The 21563-nt window shown below is 49.4% G+C and overlaps 1 protein-coding gene across 2 annotated transcripts in view; it reads right to left on the bottom strand.

Moving 5' to 3' along the window:
* CLSTN2 (calsyntenin 2) overlaps positions 1-21563 on the bottom strand; it is a 552389-nt gene that overhangs the window by 8182 nt on the left and 522644 nt on the right. For both annotated transcript variants that reach the window (XM_070238231.1, XM_023621018.2), the window contains exons 10-12: positions 12546-12712; positions 4020-4168; positions 1816-2033 (exon numbers count right to left, since the gene is read on the bottom strand). In XM_070238231.1, the coding sequence (XP_070094332.1) occupies positions 1816-2033; positions 4020-4168; positions 12546-12712 (534 nt within the window). The remainder of the gene's footprint in view (positions 1-1815; positions 2034-4019; positions 4169-12545; positions 12713-21563) is intronic.

The following is a 21563-nucleotide window of genomic DNA, read 5'->3' as shown; positions in this document are numbered from 1 at the left end:
GGTCTGTGCTGGGCTCAGGTGCTGAGAGGGGAACCAGCCATGGGTGGGCCCTCAGGAGCTCCTGTCTGGAGTGATAAACAGATAACACCACCGAGCGCCAGCAAACGTGTCTTCGCAGGAAGCAGCAGTGGGTGGGGGTGCACAGAGCAGGAGCCCTAACCCCGTCCAGGGTCAGGGTGGAGAGGGGGAGGCCTTCCAAAGGAGGTGTTGCAGGTAGACAGGCTTGCCAGCCATAATGGGGGAAAGGGAGGGGGAGGGACCTTCCAGGGAGGTGGAGGGTGAGCAAAGGTGGGAACTGACACAGGTGTGAGAGAGAGGGGAGTGCAGGACCGCACCCCCCGGGCACCCCCCCCCGCCCCCCGCCGAGCCTTTGGTGCTGAAACAGCACAGAGTGGGTCAGTGGGGGCAGAAGATGCTGCTGGAGTGGGTCACTGAGACCTGGTGGCAAAGGCCATTAGCCTGCGTGTTTAAGGGCACCATGATGATTATTCTAACAATGAGTGAAATGTAAAAAGCACTAGAAACAGCTCTCGGGCACTTGGCTATGCACCTGCCTGCTCCTCTCACAACCAGATGCTGAGCTGTGGACCCAGGTCACGGCTCTCCTTTCTCCCACCTTGCCTGCATACTGGTGCCAGGCCTGCGAAGCCAGATGCTCTCAGTTACAGCCTGCAGCCGCCAGGGCAGAGGCCCTTCCTTTTTCTGTCAGATTTTAGCCACAAATGAGGGAGAAAGCGAAGATCGCACAACCTGATGCCCCTTGGAGTGTGACTAGGAAACCGCCTGCTGGGACAGGTGGCAAACACCGTCTGTTTTTGTGAGCTCAGGGGGGCTGCTGTGTGGGGCACCCCGTTCGCTAGGGACCAGGGTGGTTTAAGGCAGTGGGTAATTAGGATTATTATAGGAGCAGCCCTTCAGGGACTCAGGCCCCCTGGCACCAGCACATCATTAGCAGCTGCTTTTGGAGGGGAAGGCGGAGAGTTTAAATTCTTCTCTTGGAGGAGGCAGCAAGGGACAGTTCTCACACAGACATTTCCCCTAGAGATCTGGGCCCTGGGTTTTCCTTCCTTCTTTCCTTCCTTCCTCCTTCCCTCCCTCTCTTCCTTCATTATCCTTCCTTCCTCCCTCCCCACCAGCAGAACATACTGTAGCTTTCGATGCAACTAAGTGTTCTCCCTGGCACATAATTCAAATTGTTCTGCTTTCACCGAACAGCCCTCCCAATAACGAAACTGCTGGAAAGAACGACCAGAAAGTTTCCTGAGAGCTTAGACTAACATTGCTGAACAGGACTTGACTTTACTGTGGGTGTATTAAGATGCAGTCATATGTTCTCTTCGTGCTTCTTTAGCTTTCCTTCGGATTATCAAAATGATGCATGCACATGATAGAACATTTTTCAGTTGCAAAACGTGAAGGCAACCAGAAACAAATTGGCTCTTCTCACGCTTCTCAGAGAATATCACTGTTAGCATTAGCTGTGTTTCTTTCTTGGCATTTTCCTATGTGTTTTTTTCTTTACATGGTTGACCTCATTCTACGTGTAGATGCTCTGTAATTTGCATCTTGCCTTTTTTCACTTACCGTTTAGCATAAACGCCTTTCCTCTAACATCATATGGCTTATATGGGAATCCCGTAACTTGCTAAGCCACTCATGCCCCTCCTGTTATTTATCTGCGTTGCTTCCAGGTTTGTTTGTTCTGCTATTCTAAATTACCCTGCCGTGGGGAACAATGCTGTTGTCCTGAAGTAGGATTCTGCCTGGCTGTGAGAACTTAAGGCCCACTGCCCACAACCCAGTATGCACCCATACCTGTGGTCTTTAAATCCCCCGGGGCCTCGGCTTTGGCGAAGGTGCTCACAATCTTGATGTCGGGGAAGAGGAGCACCCCACGGGCACTTTCAAACTGGGCAGCGGGTCTCCAGAAGCGGTCCGTGCCGTGGAGGGTGATCTGGGGCTCGACAGCCTGCAGCACCATCACGTAGGCGTCCACGTCGGGGATGCTGATGCACACGTCTTCCCCAAAGCACCTGCGAAAACAGCTGCAGTCACGCCACTGAAGAGCAGATGCTGAAATCATCTGTCATCGGCCGTGGACGAGGATACATACAGCCACCTCTAGTCCTTGACGAGGCATCCTGACTGCCTAAGAGTCTCTGAGGATGTCAACAGACATTCAAATTTAAAGCCAAGTTATAGTCAAAACACTAGCAATCTAGAGACTTAAAAAGATTGGCTTCTGGGAGAAATGGGAATTTGCTATACCAGCAACAAGTAACTGTTAAGCCTTTAATTATCCTTTAGCAAAGTAATCAATGGCAACTTTAATTAGATAGAAACCGCTTGTTATGTGCATAAGGATTTGGTAAGCAAATTGTTGTCTAACTGGATGCTTACAGCCATCTTACTAAGTGGGACCCCAGGGCTAGACTCCCCTGCGCTGCATATATGTTCTCTCTCTATGAGGATGTCACATGAGAGCACCTGTTCCAGGTATGCCAGCAGAATGCTAGTGTAATCACGCTCCTTTTTCCTGATATACTGCCACAAAAATATCTGACTGCCAGAATGGTGTGACAAGAGCAAGGCCTGGGAAGGCAGACAGACAAGGGTCCACAGCCTGGCTCTGCCACTCCCGGGCTGGGTGACGCTGGGCAAGGTGCTTGACTCTTGTGAGCCTCAGTTTCTTCATCTATACAATGGGGATGACGATAATTAATTACCTTCTAGTAGTAAGGATTAAATGCAGACGACGTGTAGAAAAGAAGCCACCCCAGAGCCTGCCTCATGGTTGGAACTCAGTAAATGTTGACAGATCCAATGTGCTCATCAGACCTCATCAGACATGCATGTCACTGGCACTCTCCACTGGTCATTTAGGCCAGAGACCTAGGCTACAGTGGAGAAGCCAGGGTCCAGATGGAGCTCTGGGAATGTGCAGAGGCCTCCAGCTGGTGGCAGCCATCCTCTTGCATCCTTTGGGAAAGGTCCCGACGGAAGGGCAGGGGCTGGATCCCATGCAGAGCCTCTCCATCCTCTTCTCTGGGGTGAGTGAGACGTGGGAGTGGTGGTGAGCTCCTGCTCCCAGTTTTCTCTGGCCTTTCCTACACCAAACCCAAAGCTTACAGAGGATATCCCTCCCCTCCCCAGCTTATGGGAAGCCTGGCCCCGGAGCTGGAGAGTGGCCAGTCTGGTCCCTCTTCACTGCAATGTGGAGCCAACCTGCAGGTGCCTGCTCTTACCCCAGGCCTCCAGAAGTGGCCTTTAGTGTGGAGGTGGGAGCCCTTCCACCATCGCTAGGACTATTGAAGGTAATTGCCAGCTGGGCTTTATCCTGGCACCTGTCCCAGGCCCCACAACATGACAGTCAGCAGACCCATCTTTCCCTCTCTTGTTTCTGTCTTTCTGGGCCCCTCCCCTGCCTCCAAGCGCCAGCGGACTCCCCTTCTGCTTCCCAGGAGTGTTCCTGGGGTCCCCTTCCTAGCTGCCCTCCCAGGCAGCTGCTGTGGCTGAGAAATGATTTGGTAGGCCAGTAAGGGAGGTATCTAAAGGCCATAGCAATAGTCTCAGCTCCTTAATTTAACTCTGATCCCAGGGGACAAGAACCGTACCTGCTCTTTCTCTCACATGCTCCCAGTATTTAGGAGTGCTACAAAGGTGGGCTGGTCGACTTAATTCAATTAATAAACATTTGTGAAGCACCTACCACGTACCAGGCACTGTGGCCTTAAATCACTCCACTTAAAACCCAGTTCTCTGAGAATTTACAGGAAGCAGTGCCTTCCGGGCATTAGATCAGAAACAGAATAAGACAGCTCAAGCTGGATTTCAGTTGGGAAAACAACAGAACATTTTCTTTAAGAAGGAGGACACAGGTCCACTGGGGCGTCCTCACAGGGAGAGCAGAGAAACTGCGACCAGCTGGAGAGGGGTGCATCCTGTCATGCAAGGGAACATTCCCAAGGGGCCCCCGCCCCCCTCGCCTCAGCAGGCCCGGCTGACCCGCGTCCACTCACTGCACTTCGGAAGAGACCTTCAGGCGCCGCACACCCGCGGTCGGGAACTGCCTGGAGTTGATGTAGGAGACCTTCTGGAGGGCACGGTTGATGTTCCCAATGTCGTCCCCTTCCATCACCAGGACGGACTGCGAGGGGTTGAAGTGATACTGGAAGACAGAAGAGGGTGTCACAGGAGAGAATGATCAACCATGTGCACGGTCCCATGGAGACACTCCAGCTCCATGAAAAGGCCACTCAGGCCAGCACAGGCGTCTGCCGGGCATCTGCCAGCACGGCAGCTGTGTGCACTCATGACTGTGTTAACCCCCTGGTCGGCTTTGAGAGCCTCCCCTGTAACACCCCTGTGGATTATAAACTCCCAGGAATATTGGCTGAGCCACAGGAGGGAATTCTGAAATCCAGTCACAGGCTCTTGCAGCCCAGCCCTTGGTGGGGGTGACCCACGCTCTGTGGTTCCCTGGGGTCCTGAGCAGAAACTTTGAGCCCTTGGACTGCCCACCCCCTCAGCCAACAGCCCAGAAACTTGGGGCTTGGGCTCCTCTGGCTGTTGTTGTCTTTGGCCTTGAGCTGCTCCTCAGTTCACCCTGAATTCCACTTCCTGACCCAGGCCCCATCTTCTTAGCTTTCAAATTGAAAGCTCATTTTGCAGTTCATGGCTTTCCTTCTCTCTTAGATCTGATTCTTGGTCTTGCTTTCCTGGTGCTAAACTCTAGTTTCCCATGAATTTTACTCACTTGCTGTTTACATGCCTGCCCTCTGCCCCAGGTCTGTCTATTCCTTCCATTCTGAGCCTCTGGTGTCCCAGGGACTATGATGCTCCCCGCTGAGTCACTTGGGTCCTCCAACTAGATAAACTAGGTCCAGACTCTGCTTCTCCCGCATGCCCTGGGCTGTCCCTCTTCTTTGAATGGAGCATAGAGAACTGCTTTCCTACTGGTCTGAGTTATTGAGCTTGACACACTTCTGAGCAAGAATTATTAGGAACTGCTATGAATAAGATGTCGGGAACATGTCTGTGGATTCAGATTATGTATCCAATGCTCATCTCACAGGAAAGAAAGACGTGGATGTATTTTTATGTAGCTACTTGGCAACAATGATTTAGTTTTTTGAATAGATAATATATCTATATGGTTCATATATATACATGTGCAAAGTGGCAAAGTGAAAGTGTCCTTCTTATTCCTATCTCTCATCCACCCAGTTTCCCCAATCCCATCCCACAGGTAATCACCGTTATAGTAATTTTCTCAGTGACAGATTGCCTTATCGTTCATAACTAGTTGCTTCCCCTCCCAGTGAGAGGCTACTCATGCCTGCCCTATGGTCAACAGGCTTGATCATGTGACTTATGGTACCCTTCTTTGCAGGATATACACTTTTGACCTGTTGCACCCAGTAGTGGGCATGTGATGTGCTTGGCCAACAAAATGTCAGCAGAAGTATTTTTAGCTTCACTCCCATGTGGAAGATTTAACAGCCAGCTCATGGTTTGCCATCTCCCATTCCCTCTGCCATGAAACCTGCAAAGCTCCCTGAGGTCCACCAGCCTGGGTTTCACAGTGGGTGGTATGGATCAGAGCTGCAGCCAATCTATAATGGACATGAAATGTGAACAACGACAAAATTTGTTGTATAAGCCACTGAATCTTTTAAGTCATTTGTTACTGCAGCATAACCTCGCCTATCCTGACAGTTACACTTAAGTATTCTTATGAATATACAGTCAAGGGATATGCATTCCCATTTTTCTCCTTTCTTACACCAAGGTAACTTATTTCATACTATACTCTACTTTACTTTTTTGCACTTAGTTCATATCTTGGAGATCTTTCTGTGTCAGTACATAATAAGATTCCTTATTCTTTTTTATTTTTACAGCTGAATATTATTTAAAATTAAATAAACTATAATTTATTTAACCAGTCTCCTAGTATGAACATTTGGGTTGTTTCCAATCTCTTGCTAATAATGCCACAATGAAATTTGTCGTACATGTAACATTTTACAAGTGTGTAAATACATCTGTAGAATAAATCTCTACAAGTGAAATTGCTAAGCCAAAGAGTATATGCACTTTAAATTCCAACAAATGTTGCCAAATTCCCAGTTGCTAGGGATTATATCAAGATACACTCCCTCTAACAGTGGAGGAGAATGCCTCTTTTCTCAAAACCTCCACAACAGAGTATGCTGTCAGACTTTGGGATTTTTGCCAATCTGATACGTGATAAATGGGTTCTTAGTGCAGTTTTAATTTGCATTTCTCTACCATGAAAGAGACTGTTTCCATGAGTTTAAGGGAAAAATCTATCTATATTAGCTTTCCCTGTTCAGTCTTGATGTCTTTATGAGTTCCTCATTCTGTGCATGGACCCCAACAGGAAGTAGACATCTCATGAGCACTAAGGATGACACTGGCTCATGTAAGTCCCTTGCACTGTGGCCCCTAGCCAACTGGTAGCTCAGTCTTTGTCTTCTTCAGCTATCACATGAGTGCTTTCTCCTTTCCTCCTCCTCAAGACCTCCCCGGCTTCCCTCATTTTGGTCCTCACTGGGCTCCTATAGTGCTTAGGAAATAGCAGGATGATTATTGTAGTGCAGTGACCATGAGCTCACTGAGGACGGGGGCTCGGAATCATCCTGAATCCCAGAACCCAGTCCTAGCGCCCTGTAAGCCCCTGTTCCATGAACGAGTGAATGGTTCCCCCGGCCCACATTTTACTCAGTACCATCTCATGTTACTCCTCAAAGGGACTCTTTTTTCAGTCAAGCCTTCGTGGGAGTCCCTATCAGTGCTGCCAAACCCTGTTCTCCTTTCGTTCCTGGGCATCCTGGAGGCTGCACTTCCCAGTGGCCCTGAGCCAGGCGGGTGGGGCCATGTGACTTCGTCTGGCCAATGTGAGGGAGTGGGGCGGGGTTTCTGGGCTGAGGCTGTGAAAAGCCATGTGGGATGCTCCACCCTTTTTCTTCCTCTGCTTTGGTGGCCCATGGCCTTCTGGGCAGAAACCCTGCCTCACCTCTGCAACTTAGAGTGAGAGAAAAATTAACTTTTCAGCATTAAGCCGTGGAGATTTTGGAGTCATTTGCTACTGCAGTTGCTTATCCCGTTTAGGAAGAATTCAGCCCTCCCAGGCACGGTTCTCTCTCCCCTAGGCTGTGGCATCTTTCATCCTGAGCTGTGGGGACTGTCATACTCCAGCTCCAGTACAAGCTATAGAGTACAACCTCGGACTATTTACTTCCCCTTTCTGGACTTTATTTCCTCATTTAAAATAACGGGGATATTAATATCTCCTTGTCTGGGGCTTAAATGAGATAACATATATAAAGTATCTAGCATTTAAAAGGTGTTCAGTCTGTGATGGCTTTTATTATAAATCTTAATATTGTAATTATGTCTGCACTAAGTCTCTGCCCCTGGCTGGCACCCCTGCGTTCACAGCTCTCCCTCCCTACCATCTTGTAGCTCCTGTCCTCAAAGCCTGGAGCAGCGTCCCTCTGAGCCGTGATGTCTGGTCACATGCACCGCTGCGGTGCTGGGTTCGGGAGCCCCCGGGGAATATGCGCGGGCGATGCCTGGGTCAGCCTCTGGGCGGGCTTCTCTCTCGAAGCGGCTGCCTCACGAGCTCAGTGAGCTCAGCCATGGAGCTGCCCTGCGCTGGGGAGTCACTGTTAGCTCTGACTGTTGCACAAGTCATGGGTTTCTGATTTGAGCAGATTCACGGTTCTTCTAAAAACATCACTTCTGTTCCACACGTTTTTCTGTCCCCTGCCCTGCACCACCCCTGCTACAGCAGAGCCTTGTGGTGCTGTTGCTGTCTGTCTGTCTGTCTGCCTGCCTGTCTGCCTCCCTCAGCAGGCTATGAGTACCTGGGGGGCAGGGGTTACTGATTCTCGGCATCGCCACGGCGTCTGGCACACGGACGTGGGAGGGAAGGCCATGAGCGCTGCAGGAGAGGCCGATCTCCGAGCCTCGCCTGACGGCTGAACAGGAAAATCAAGCGGTTCTCCCAGAAGGATGGATTGGCAGCATCCCCTGGCAGTCAACAGAGGGCACGTTCCCACTGCAGCCCCCCACCTCTCCCCCCAGCTGGAGGACGGTTTAGGGAATGTGTTGGACCTCCAGTTAACACCCTGGTCTTGCTGCCAGAGCATCCCAGGGACTGCTACAGGGCAGGCTGGCCGGCAGTGGCCTAGCCGGCAACAACATTCTCGAAGGATCAATAAAACCTCCACTAAAATAGGTTTTGTTTGTCTGTTTTGTTTTCTTAAACTGCAGTGTTTGCAGCCCTGTGGTGTGTGTGACCAAGGGTCGGTCTCTGGTTGTGCAGGACACAGGATGCTATTGGTATTACCACAGAGGCAGGAGATGGCTTCCTGGGGACCTAGCAAAGGGTGACAGTGCTCACTCGCCCCTGGGAAGCTGTGCTGTAGCCACGGTGATTCCTGTCATTGAGTCATGAAGCTGCAATGGTCTGCTCTCCTAGAGGGTTGGCCGGTGTCATCAGCCACCTAGCAGGCTGGGACATCAGTGAGGTCCCTGCCCAAATCCCGGGTCTGCACCTGAGGGCAGACTGGCCATGGCACTCCAGTTACCCTACCGTTCCCTTGGACACCTGCCAGCCCCTCTGGGCTGGGCCAGATGGAAATTTGCCACGTTAGAGGCTCCTCTGCCACAACTGTCACCCAGGCTTACCTTTCAAAAGAAGCTGGAGCAGCAGCCACGCCAAGTGCCAGCCCAGCAGGAGAAGGGAGCTGTGATTTGGAAAGTCTCTTAGGTTTGCTCGGGGAGATAGATCTATATGTATATACATATGTATATGTTTATCTATTTAATCTCTATGTATATCTTTTCTATGTCTATATCTAATATATATAAATGTATAAAATATACATCTAGAGATATATAAAAATATATAAAATTCAATTCTCACAACATCACTACAAAATAATATTAACTCCATCTTATACAAGAGGGAATTGGGGCTTAAAGAATTAAAATGCATTGCCCAAGGTCACCCGGCTAGTAGATATCCATACTGTGATTTGAACCTAGGAGTGTCTTGTTCCAAAGTTCTCGCTCTTTCTCACTCTTCCACTCTGTGGAGATGGCAAATTGGCAGGGATTATGCTATGAAAATGAGAACAGGGTATTCTTCAGGAATGTGCCTATTCCACAGTGCCTCGTGTGGATACAAGACAGCAGCTACCCCAATCATTTAGTGACTCCAGACATGCCGGAGAGGTAGTCAGAAATAGGCATGGTCCGGGAAATGAGGGAGAGGAGGAGTCAGCGCCGGTCACCCTGAGCAGCTGGGAAGCTGCCCTCCTCACAGGAGGACCTCGCTTCTTCTGACTAGCCAGAGAGAAGGGAGGAGGCCAGGAGCAGGGAAAGAATAGTCATTATTCAGAAACGAAATGAGGGATAAATGGAGGAAGGGCAGGAAGGAAGGCAGCTTTCATAATGTTTAAGAATGCCTTCTAATCTGAGTTGCTGGTGTGGAAGAAAGAGCATGGACTTATTTTGGACAAGTCCCTGAGCCCCAATCTCCTTATTTCTGAAATGGGGTCGTAATATTTAATTTGTTGTGAGGAGTAGAGATAATGAACTTAAAATAGCCCCAGTGGGTGCGCCGTAAATTGTGTCTTATCATTCACTGCTCACACACCACTCTAGTTCTTGCCAGCCTCGCCCTGAGGGTGGAAAAGAACCGTTTGCAGTGACTGGTTCTGAGCAGGTGGCATCTTGAGAAGTTGGATTAGCCTCCCCACCCCCAGCTCTTTGTGCCACTTAGTTTAGCACGTCCTCTTTTCACAGGTGATGACTGCTATGTAGAAATTGCTGGGGTTCTTAATTTATAATTCTAAGAATGCGTGGCTTTTAAGTCTAGCATCTTGGGTTTACTTGTTCCTCAGTGCTTGGAATCCTGAAACTGTAGCCACATGGGATGATGCAAAGCAGAGATCAACTCAGAGGCAGGGAGCAAATCCAGAATCAGAGAGGGGAGGGCTGGAGGATGGATTTCTGCATCACTGGATTGACAAAACACTAAGGAAACAACACAAGCAGTAGGTCAAGGATCGAACCCCAGGCTCTGCACAGGAGGATATCTGTGGGAAATGTGCCATGAGGGGCTTGCCTGGGCCAGCTGCCATGAAACAGACCAGTGGAAAGCTGCCTTTCCAATAGAGGCGGTCTTGTGAGTTTCCTTCAATGACGGGTGATCGGCTATTAAGAACACCTGTGTGTGTGTGCGTGTGTGTGCACGCGTGTGTTTACTACACATTAAACAATGCTGTGGAAAGCCATTCTTGCCTTACCTTGCCTGTGTACCCCTCCTGTCTTCCCCCTCTGACCCAGTCTCCAGGGTGAGCATCATAACCCCACAACTGCCAGATCATGCTCCCCCACCTGGAGCCCTTCCATGGCTGCCTGTTGCTGACAGATTAAACAAGTAAATAAAATAAACCTCTAAACACAGTTAGCAAGGCCCCGTGACCTGGCCTCTGCTACCTCTCTGGTCACGCTGTCTGCCTTTCCTCCTGCAGGCTGGGCACCTGTAACAGTGGCCTTCTTGGAGTTCCAGGGCACACTGTGGGTTCCCCCTCTGCCATTACTCATGCTCTTGCATCTGCCTAGAGTCACCGTCCTGCCCTCTCCCCTGACCCTCTGCCTTTTTCCTGGTTGGTTTACCCATCCTGAAACATTCTGCTCAGACTTTGCCTCCTCCAAGGAGCCTTCCTGAACTGCCCTTCCCCGGTTCTGGAGTGGGACTGCGGGGTTCAAGTTCTGGCTCTGCTCATTATTAGCTCTGGGATCTTAGGCAAGTTTCCTTTCTCTTCCAGTCGTCAGTTTCTCATGTGCAAAATGAGAATATTCATGGTACCTTTGTCATAGGGTTGTTCTGGGGCTTAAATGAGTCAATATCCATAAACCTTTTGGAACAGTGTCTGGCACGTGGGGGACCCTCAGTAAATGTTAGTGCTCGCGATCCCTGTAGCAGTCGCCACACTGGATCACAAACGTCTGCTTGGCCAGTGAGTTCCCTGAAGACAAGAAGCTTGGAACACGTATTTTTTTTTTTTTGAGGAAGATCAGCCCTGAGCTAACATGTGCTGCCAGTCCTCCTCTTTTTGCTGAGGAAGACTGGCCCTGAGCTAACATCTGTGCCCATCTTCCTCTACTTTATATGTGGGACGCCTACCACAGCATGGCTTGCCAAGCGGTGCCATGTCGGCACCCGGGATCTGAACCGACGAACACCAGGGCCACCGGAGTGGAATCTTCGAACTTAACCGCTGTGCCACTGGGCCAACCCTGGAACATGGATTTTTGTGTCTTGCTCAGCCCATAACCGAATCACATGGCTGTCCGTGGAATGTTTGCTGAAGAGACTTAAAGAGAATCAGGCTGTGCTCAGGTCACCAGCCCCTCCAGGACTACCCAAGTCAGAGCCCCACAGCCCCACAGCCCCACATGGACAGTGTAATTAAGAGGGCTTTGTCTTGCACGGGTGACTCCCCTGTGCAGAAGAGGCAGGCCCCGGGCGGAGCTCCACGGGGCAGCACTGGGTGCCAATGGGGGGGGGGGTGGGAAACCTCTGCCCTGGCCATGCCCTCCTTGGGAAGGCTTCACAGCTGCTGGGGCCTGGGGGTCGGGGAGAGGCTGGCCTGTACCCCAGAAGCAGAGGGTGGGCCAACCAACTTTCAGAGAGGAGGCAGAGGGGCTGCCTGCTCTCACTGGGGTCCGCTATGACTGAGTGGTGCTATGATGATGTTTACCTTGCTCTTTGACCAGGACCCAGAGGCCTGATGCCAGCAGGCACTCCTAAAGTCCAGGTGAGGCCATAACCATCCTCTGCTTGTCAGGGAGGCACTCGCTGAGGACTGCCGGCCACATCCTGCCCCCTCGGGGGGAGCTTTTCTCGGGATGTATCTTTGCTTCTCTTGGATCACTCGAATGTTTTTATTTTGCGTGGATAATAAAAATCATGACTGCTCACATTCCCTTTGACCGCTAGAGATGGCTCGGAGGCCAATCTGTGCCTCGACCTAACCCTGTAAGACCCAGCGACCTCCATTTCTGCTTTCTAATTGCACCCCACTCAGGGTTGACCTCCTTTTCTAATTCGTATTTTACATGGTCCGAACTTTTTATGTTTTTGGAATGTATTCTTGCATGCTACTTCAGTTCCTTTGGGCAAATAAATGACAAAGCAACCACTAGTCCAGGAACAAATTACATGTGACAACTCCCTCCAGCTAGACACTGAACATGTGCCCGCTTTGGGGTAGTGAACTGACTGCACACAGGGCTTCATCTCGGAATTTCCAGAGATGGCAGAAGTCCATGGTGGGGTCACGGTGGCTAATCTCCCCCCGTGGCAGCCCCTTTGCCTGTGGTACCATCTCTGTGCAACTTGACAGGCAAGGACTCCCTTTCCCAAGATGCACTGGTGCTGGGCAGCCTCCACTCACCAATTGGCGTCTTCCTGAAGGTGAAGCCGTCTCCTTCCTTACCTTTATTCCTCGGCCGAGGCTTTCCAGGGAATTAATATCCAGCCCTTCCTTGCAGGCCTGCAGGCAGGAAATCACCTTCTGACTCTCCATTTTGCCAGGGCGGATGGTCAGACTGGCCAGGCTGCCGTGGAAGAACTGGGCAAAACGTGGTTTGGCCACTTCTCCTCCTAAAAGAAAGAGAAGCGCCCTTATTTGCCCTCTGGAGATTGAGTCTGAAACACCACTTCAAGGCACCACCTGGCCAGGGAGCCGAGGACACAGTGACTGTGTCCCCGAAACCTGAGCTCTTCCTTCCGAGTGGTGAGCTCAGGGGCCAGAAGCTCAACCAGAGATGTTATTTGCCGCCAAGACCATGGCACTCCCCAGCGGCACCTGACTTAGGAATCCTGGAATTTCTGAATTTTAAAACAGTTACTTTCAGAGGCAGGAACTGTCTTAGAAGACAGGAAGGGCTGACAGAGTAAAAAGAGGAGGGAAAAGGAAGCTACCAGTGATTAAAGGCCTGCTGTGCCAGGCTGTCTGCTGAGGACTTCACCTGAACAAGCGGCAAGGACGGTATCACTGTTTCCAACAGACACATGAAGAACCCTGAGACTCAGAAGGTTGAGGGACTTGTCCCAGGACACACAGCTAAATGCTGGAGCCGGTACTCTAGTCCTGGTCTGTCTGACTCCAAAGCTGGCATGTGCTCCCCTATATTCCGCTGAGAGCTTGGCATGCAGTGGAGGACTCCCAGAGACACCCCATCCATGGGCTCTGGCTCTCTTGCTAAGAGCTGATTTCGCATCTGCCCAGATTCATGCTCTTTGACATAGAAGGACTTCCTCTATTCCGTCCTTCCTCTGACTTTCTTCTCATCGCCTACCTCCTGTATTCTCCTGTTCTCTCTACTGGCTCAGCTGCATCCTGTCTGGGCTGGGGTCTACTCTTGGACGTGTGAAATTGCTCAATGAGGCTCATGTTGCAAAGCCAGCCTGAGACTCACTTTCTCCCATTTTCTCCATGGTTTTCCAAATCAGCCCTCCCCTAAGGTCCATCTTGAATCCTCGCCTCCACCAGGAGGCCTTCCCCACTGACTCCATGGGCACAGACCCCTTCCGTCTCCAGGCAGCCGACTCCAACAGACTTAGCCTTGATCTTGCACTTCTGTTCAGAGAGGTGGCAGGACATATAGGAAAGGGGGATCTGGATTGAATTCCAACCTTGCTAAGTCCTGGGAAGGTTTTGTAACCTCTCTGAGCCTCCGCTTGCTTGTAGGGGACACTTCTGTGTTTGCCTCCTGGTTCTCTGCACTCTCTCAGCTCCAGCAGCTTCCCCAGGGCCTGGCTCCTGCAATGCACAGCCAGCACCTTCTCCCAGGAGAGTGTGCTCCACTGAGACACCACCCTGTGGACACTTTCCCAGCACCCTACACCATGGTGCCTCTGCATTTCTCTGTCCTTGAGTGAGCCATGCTGTGTCAGCAAGTCTGGATGGCAGGCTGTGGGGATGGGGTGGAGGGAGCTCCCTAGGGTGCTCTGTCCAAGCCCTGGGGGTGTGGATGCTCCTGATGCCTGCTTCTCTCTACGCTTTAGAGTTCTCTCTACTTGTTAGTAGCCGCTCCTTCATTATTCCAATCCTATGTTATGGTTAATAATTCTTTATATTTCCCTGTTGAAATTACAGTGTGGTTTCTCTCTCCTGGTTGGGCCTAGACTGATACAACCCTTGATGTTTGCACGCACCCATTCTTCCTCCCTCTGAGATACCATCTCCAAACTGCTCGGATACACAAATCCCACCAGTCCTTCAAGGCCCCTTAAGCCCCCTTACCCCTGTGGCTCACAGAAAACTAACCCTCAGCCCCCACCCACCATGCCCTTGCCCTGTCCTCAGCCCCTGCCCACCATGCCCTCTCCCCGCCCTCAGCCCCTTAGAGCAGCAGATGCAATAACTATCATTTCCTGGATGTGAACTATGTTTCCAACACGTGTGCAGTCCTCAGCATACATCATCTTATTGAATCTTCATCAAAGTCTTGGGAGGTTGGTACATATTCTGTAGTTACAGATGAGCAAACTCAGGCTTAGAGAGGAGGAGTAAGTGGCCCAAGACCACACAAGTAGGAAGTGGTGCAGTGTGTGTCTCGACAGTGTGAGTACGGCCATCCCTGCACAGGACCAGCTGGAGCATCCTGCTGGGGCTGGTCAGCCCAGTCCAGAGCGAGGCTGAGAGAGAGCCCACTGTGGTCCATCATCTAGCCCCCCTCAACTGCTCACTCAGCAGCTCCATCCTCAAAGACCAAACTTTGCGACTCTCTTGGATGCTAAAACATTTTCCTACACACTGTTTTCTCGCAGCGAAACATTCATCTTCTGTATTTTTGACTCAAGAATCCCAGATCCGTGATGCATTCCATTTATTAGGGACGCAGCTCCAGGAAATCAATTCAATTAGCATTTGGCATTAGGAGGCCAGCATAAACTCTGAAATATATTTGCACTCAGGGTGCAAATGCAGGATTTTGAAAAATAATAGACACACTGAAAATCTCTTTCTTTTTTAACATCTAGGGTGGCTGCCTACACCACATGGTGCCTCTGTTAACATTTAGACATACACATGCTCATGAATTATTTTAAGAAAAAAAATAACCTGACTTCTAACACAAAGAACCTTCTCTAAATGTTTGTGAACATGATTTTGGATTCCTGAGGTGAGATCTGCACACATTTTAAAGTGTTTGCTGTATGCCTAGCCTTCTGTTAGATTCAGTTAATTATGAGATGTGGACCATGCTCTCCAAGAGCTTACATTTAGTTGGGAGAATAAAGTATAGACACTGGGAAAGTAAAATAAAAATATAAGAGTAAATTGGCAGTACAATAGATATTCTAAGACAGTGCATGATTAATTTCCAAACAAAGGATATAGATAATGTGTCCAACAGATCACAGGGGAAAAACAATAGCCATCATTTATTAGGTCCTTAAAACATGGCAAGTTCTTTCATGTGCTATTCTGTTTAATACTTAAGTGGCAGGATAGCACTTCTGAGATGTTAGTCTCCGGTCTTTTAATTTCTCCCCTCTTACCCTCCATTGAAATACATCTCTGGTTTGTGCTCATGGCCACAGGAAGGGTTGTGACAGGGAGAAGAATGCATGGGGCTTGAAGCTGAGTCTCTCCCCAGTTTTGTTTCCCGAAAGCTAAACCCTTGGGGGGGGGGGAACATCTGCATATGGATTAACATTTGGGAAAAAAGAGAAGCAGAAAATCTGGCTTCCCGTAGACTAGGACATGATACCCCAGACTGGGAGTGGGAGGTGGCAGGGAGGGGCAGAGGGGTATAAGACAACAGAGATGCAGAGTGAGGGCCCTGAAGCCTGACCCCTGGGCTGAGCCCTGGAAAGGGTGTGTGATGTTGGGAGGTAAAGCCAGTCTGGTGTTTGGACATATGGACGGATGGACTATGGATGGTATTACAGAGAAGATGAGAAGCAGCAGAGACATTTCTGTGCCCTTAAATAAGGCAAAGAAATCCTGAGAGAGCTGTCCTCAAGGACCATTAGTGACTGGGGACCAGAGAAGTGAGGACCATTTCAGCAGACACCTGCATGGAAAGATGACTGGAGGCCTCTCAACAGCTTATATGTCCCCCTGAAATCAGCTTGCACCCTAAGGAAATGGAAGAATTCCAAATCTGCCGAGGTCAAATCTCCCCACTCAGATGGAATAGGGGTTTGAAATGAAACTAGATGGATGCAGAAAAAGTAAGTTTTTCTTTGTACATTCAGATTCTTACCTGCTAAACTTACAACTCTTTTTGTAGATAATGTTTTCAAAGTTAGGTAACCTTCTCAAGGCCACACAGCCAGACAATAGTGAAACCTAGATTCAAACTCAGATCTTGCTTGTTCCCAAGCCTTTGACCTGCAGGCCAAAAATGAGATGCGGCTGGGAGGGCTCAAGATGTACTTTTTGGAAGACGTAATAACTGTGTTGCTTCACAAAGATGGGGGCAGGTTGGGACTGACACCACATTGGGGGAGAATGTCCAGTTATGCTGGGTTCTGTGGACACTGGATGAACTCAGCAGCAACTCCCAACGATTTGTGTCATTTGCTGGGAAACACGGTTGTCTTGAAAAATGGTAGTATTTGGCAAACGTGATTTACTGTAGCCTATGTTATTCTGAGCCAGAGTTTGCAGTGAGAATGAACTCCCACTCAGCTTTCTTTCAACTGAAAGGTGGAGCCCACCCTATAAACATAGCTTTTGAATCACTAATGTTCACTTTCCTCTAAGTATGAGTAAAAGATCTGTGTTGTATGAACGTACTAAGTCTCCTCCTTTTGCAAAGTGGGAGTGGGATGCTGTTGGTCTTTTCTTTCCTGCTGTCATTCCCACAGCCATTTAGTCTGAGAAACACATGGAAGGGAGTGGGGGCCAGGTTCCCTCCTGCTTGAGTCAACTGCTGCTCTGTGTATGGCTTGTGGATGGGATGCCCCTCAATGGACACAGTTTCACGGATGGTTGGGTACCAATTTTGAGCAATGCAAATGGTGAAACTCTGAAATCTTGTTTTCTCTCATTTCCTCCTTTCAGTGATGGAGACACCCAGAGAATACAAACACTAAGTGAAGTGTGTAATAGATCCCCACAAGCTGCAGCTTGAGAACTGTCCACACCACCCCAGGGGCTGCAGCTGTGACTTGTGGAGACAGACGATCTGCCATCATGGCTGGTCATGACGCATTCTCAGCAGGCCTTCTCAACACTTCAGCTTTTATGTATCCATCTTTCTAGCCTTTCCAGCAAACATTTGTATGGCATGTTCTAAGTGGGCAAAACATACGACTTGTAGACGACTCCAAAAGTCAACTCTCTGGGGCTGAGGATCTAAATCCATGGAGTTGGAAGGGCCCTCAGACATCACCCAATATATCTCCTTCATCTCTAGCTGAAGAACTGAGGAGCATGAAGGCAAGACACTGTTTTCAAAGACCCAGAGCAGATAAGCAGCAGCAGTGAGGGTCTGGAATTCTCCTCTTCTGACTCCAAATTCAGCTTTCCTGTGCTGAACCATGAGACTTGATGGGCCTATAACTATCTTTGGGCCTCCGCTTGACTTTGTCTGATCTGTAGGAAAAATTCCCAGGGAGTTTGGGCAAATATTTTTGACCCCAGATTCCAGAATCCTCTGGTCTCCTGTACTTGGTAATGAAACGCCATCTGGCTTTACACGTCCCCAGAAGCAGAGATGGTGTAGCAGCTTAATTAAGGGTGAGAGCTCTGCTGGCACAGACCTGGCTGCAAATCCAGGCTCTATGTGACCCTTAGCAAGGCACTTGTCTTCTCCAAGTCTTAGTTTCCTCGTCTGCACAATGGGGAGCATCATCATAGCCACGCCGCAGGGCTGTGAAAGAAGCTCAGCACAGTGCGGGAGCTCAGAAATGGCACCCGTCCCAGGGGCAGCAAGAACTGAGGACTCCAAGATGAGATTATGTCATGTGAGTTCTCTCTGTCTCTTTTCAGTGGCCTCTTTCTCTTTTTTTCTCCTCTCTGATATGTCTCTCAGAGAAGCTAAAATGATACTGTTTTTGCTCTAAGACCCTTATCTCTTAATCAACATAATCTTCAAAATAAGATATAAAGTTAGAATTATAACTCAGCTATACTGTGTTTCCAGACATGAATCACTGGATTTTAAAGCTGTGTCATCTTTAAACCAATAAACCCTCATGTCAAGTTAACTCCAGGGCCCAGAACAATGGTTCCTTGAGTTTTTAATACAGACAATATTAAGACAGGCTGAGAGACACCCTGTCATTAGTCCCTGTGTGTCAGAACATGAACCCCAAATCTTTGACAAAATAGCCTCTAAAATGGATGCAATTCAACCAACATTACTTATTGACTTTCTCTAGGTCCTGGATAGGGGGAAGGGGAAGGAGAGGAGAGCCTGTGAGAGCACACAGTCCTTGCCGTCTGCAACTCATGACCTCGCAGGGGATGGAGGCCTGCATAATAACTCCAGAGAGATGTTCCCCACGGAGTACTCCAGGAACACTATTTCACGGAGTGAGCTGCGTGGTGAAATAAGATTGAGAAACATGGATTAAATAATATCAACCAGGTTACATTATTGGTGTGCTTTTGAGAGCTTTGAATAAGCTAACGTGCACTGTGACTCTCCAACACTGTCATGTGGGAATGGTTTATGTGGTTTCCCAAACTTGACCTTGGCCTCCTTGTGGAAGGGGCATCCTACGGGACTAGAGCTCCATGAGCCCTCCTTGGGAAATGCCACCTGAATGTAAGGCAGACTACGCTAGCACGTGCCTCTGTCTTCCAGCAGCAGAGACCCTGGGGAGGCAGAATAATTTCAGCACAGACTTTATTAAGAGAATTTGAACTAAATTAGACCAAGCTTATTAAGTGAAGGCATGTACTCCAGGTCTGTGAACTCATTTTAGTGTCTGGCAGAAAAATGACACGGAAATGTATACCAGATCTCAGGACCACATGTGGCTCTAATTCTGCTCTATCTGAGGACCATATGCTATTGATTACTGCAACTCTCAGGGTTATTTCTGCGTTTTCATCCCTTTTTTGACCATTCCTATATCTTTGCTTTGGCTCCTCCCCAAAGCCACAATGGGGGTTCTGTATCTGCCCTTTAACAGGTTCTGATTTTTAGACCCATCCCCTTCTCTGCCTTCTGCTGCTTTATTGGTAAGTAGGGAGGAGGACTTAGCAAGACCAGGAGCTTGGGGACAAGGCCCTCCTCACGTGGGACCAGGCAAAGCTGGACACTCTGGGGATGTCAAGGTCTGGAACACTGGAGGAGAGTCTCCAGCAGAGGTAGGGATGGGGTGGTCCCTGGGGACAGAGCACAGGCAGGGAAGCCTGTGATGAGGCCCACCAGGAACAGACGAGGCTCAGGCAGGGAGCAGGACGGTGGCCTCCTTAGTGAGCTGGAACTGAGCTTCTTCAAACACGTGCAGCCATTTTGTTAAATGAAGTCTTGCCCAGAGGTCATACAAAATAGGTAAAACAGAGCTGCGCTGGTTGCAGTGTTAGGGGAGAGGTGCCCTGGAGTGTCACTTGCTGGGGCATCTCTCTGTAACCCTGGGGCTTCCTAAGGCCCTGGTCTGGCACAGTCAGCAGCCTTCCTGACTCCCTCCCTTGAACAGAGGCTTACAGTACCTGGGGGGGCGGGCCCAGTTTAGAGTTCCAGGGGAGGAGTAGATGTGAGTATATAACGCTTATTACTTATGAATAGAACTTGAAATTTTGTTGGGAGAAATAGGATGAGCAGAAAATCTAAGGAAAAGGACAAATTAATTAGGCTTTTAAAGGATTTTCTTCCATGGCGTGACCCAGAGGGAGACAAGGAACCTGATATTTGTCTAAAGGCAGCCGCTGCTGAGTCAGCAGAGACTGAGCTCGGCCATGGGGGAGGGTCTGACTCTGTTCTGCGAACTCTGTGACACTGAGCACGGAAGCGATGGCAAGATGGCATGCACTGGCCACACAGAAAGGAGGACTCCTTTGTGTCGCGAGGCCCATCCTGACTGCAAAAGCCTTTCTCTATAATTAAGATACGCCACATGCTCTAGGCCCTACTGGCAACATTTCTTAAGTGTAAATGAAGTCTCAATTTTTTTGTTGCTTAATTACTGGAAAAAGTACCAACGAAAATGAAGTTCCACTGATTACTTTGGCTTTCAGCTTCACTAACAGGCCACAGTAGGCTAATTGGGGCTGCAGAGCACTGCCCGGCGACGGTGATGGAGCCAGTTCCCAGGAGCACCCGCCAGCCAGCCGCTATCAGGTTATTTTCTGTTCCCATTGTTAAACCTCAACTGGACATTTCACAAACGGTGGGAACCAGTTTCCTTGCCAACCTCAAGACACCTGAAGAACTCTCCACAATTGCAGGCCCAAAGGCAGTCCAAGTTCCACACAGAGGGCTTCTAACGTGTACACAAGGAGACTCTGGCAGGCTTAGAAACACACTGAGAAGGGCTGCGTCGTAGGCCGTTAATTTTGTAGCACCATGTCCTATTGAAAGATCTTTTGATGTGTCCTTACAAGGCAAAAGCGAGGCTCCAACAAGGAGCAAGCATCCATGGGGATCCAAGGTCCTTAGCAAGGTGGTACGGTGTCCTACGGTCTGGTCTCAACCCCTTTTCCCAACCTCTTCTCCACTCATTCTGGTCCATGTATGTTCCAGGGGAAGGGAGCCCTGTGCACGCCTGCGTCAGGCTTCCCTGCCATAGTGTCTGCTGTCGCCTTCCTTATCTTCCTACTGAACTCTTACTCACCCCATAAAGCCTGATTTTAAAGATTTTTAAGGATTTTCCCTTATCCTGAAAATTCACCAATGAACTGTCATTCCTCTCGGGGAAGATACCCAAATCTTCTCCATGGCTCTGAAAGCTGCCTGATTGGATTTCTGCCTACATCACAAGCCCCATCTTCCATTACTTGTCTTCTGACCCACTATTTTCCAGCTTCACGGACCTTCTTTCTAACTTATAGATGGACCTGGTTGGACAAGGTCTGTGTGTGAGGGTTAGTCTTGGGGAAGCGGAGAGGAGTCAGGGCACACAAGGAAACATGGGGAAGCTGGAATCACAGAAGCCAGAGGGGACCAAGGTCGTCAGCTTTTGGGCAAGTGGCATTTCTTAGCACTCTGCTCAACAGCTGACCCAAATCCAGACTCTGGCATCTGAGTTCATAATATTTGTCATTTGGTAATAAGGCCACACACACATACTGACCCCATAAAGAATAAGCAATGAGGATAGAGCTATCTTCTGAAAGGTCTTGCAGACTGTCTCCCATGTTGGATTTAGGTGTAAGGGGCAGAGAAGGGGGTGGGGGAGGGGACCAGCAGATGTTTTCAAACTTACACATTCATTGAACTGAAACACGCCAAGCACACTCCACGTGCCCAGCACCTAATCCTCATGACAATCCTGTGAGGTAAATATTACTCTAGTTTTGTGGATAAGCAAGAAGGAGCTC

Source organism: Equus caballus, chromosome 16 (assembly GCF_041296265.1).
Source record: "Equus caballus isolate H_3958 breed thoroughbred chromosome 16, TB-T2T, whole genome shotgun sequence".
NCBI lineage: Eukaryota > Metazoa > Chordata > Mammalia > Perissodactyla > Equidae > Equus > Equus caballus.
The sequence above is the reverse complement of the archived record's forward strand: the minus strand, read 5'-3'. Positions and strand labels throughout refer to the sequence as shown.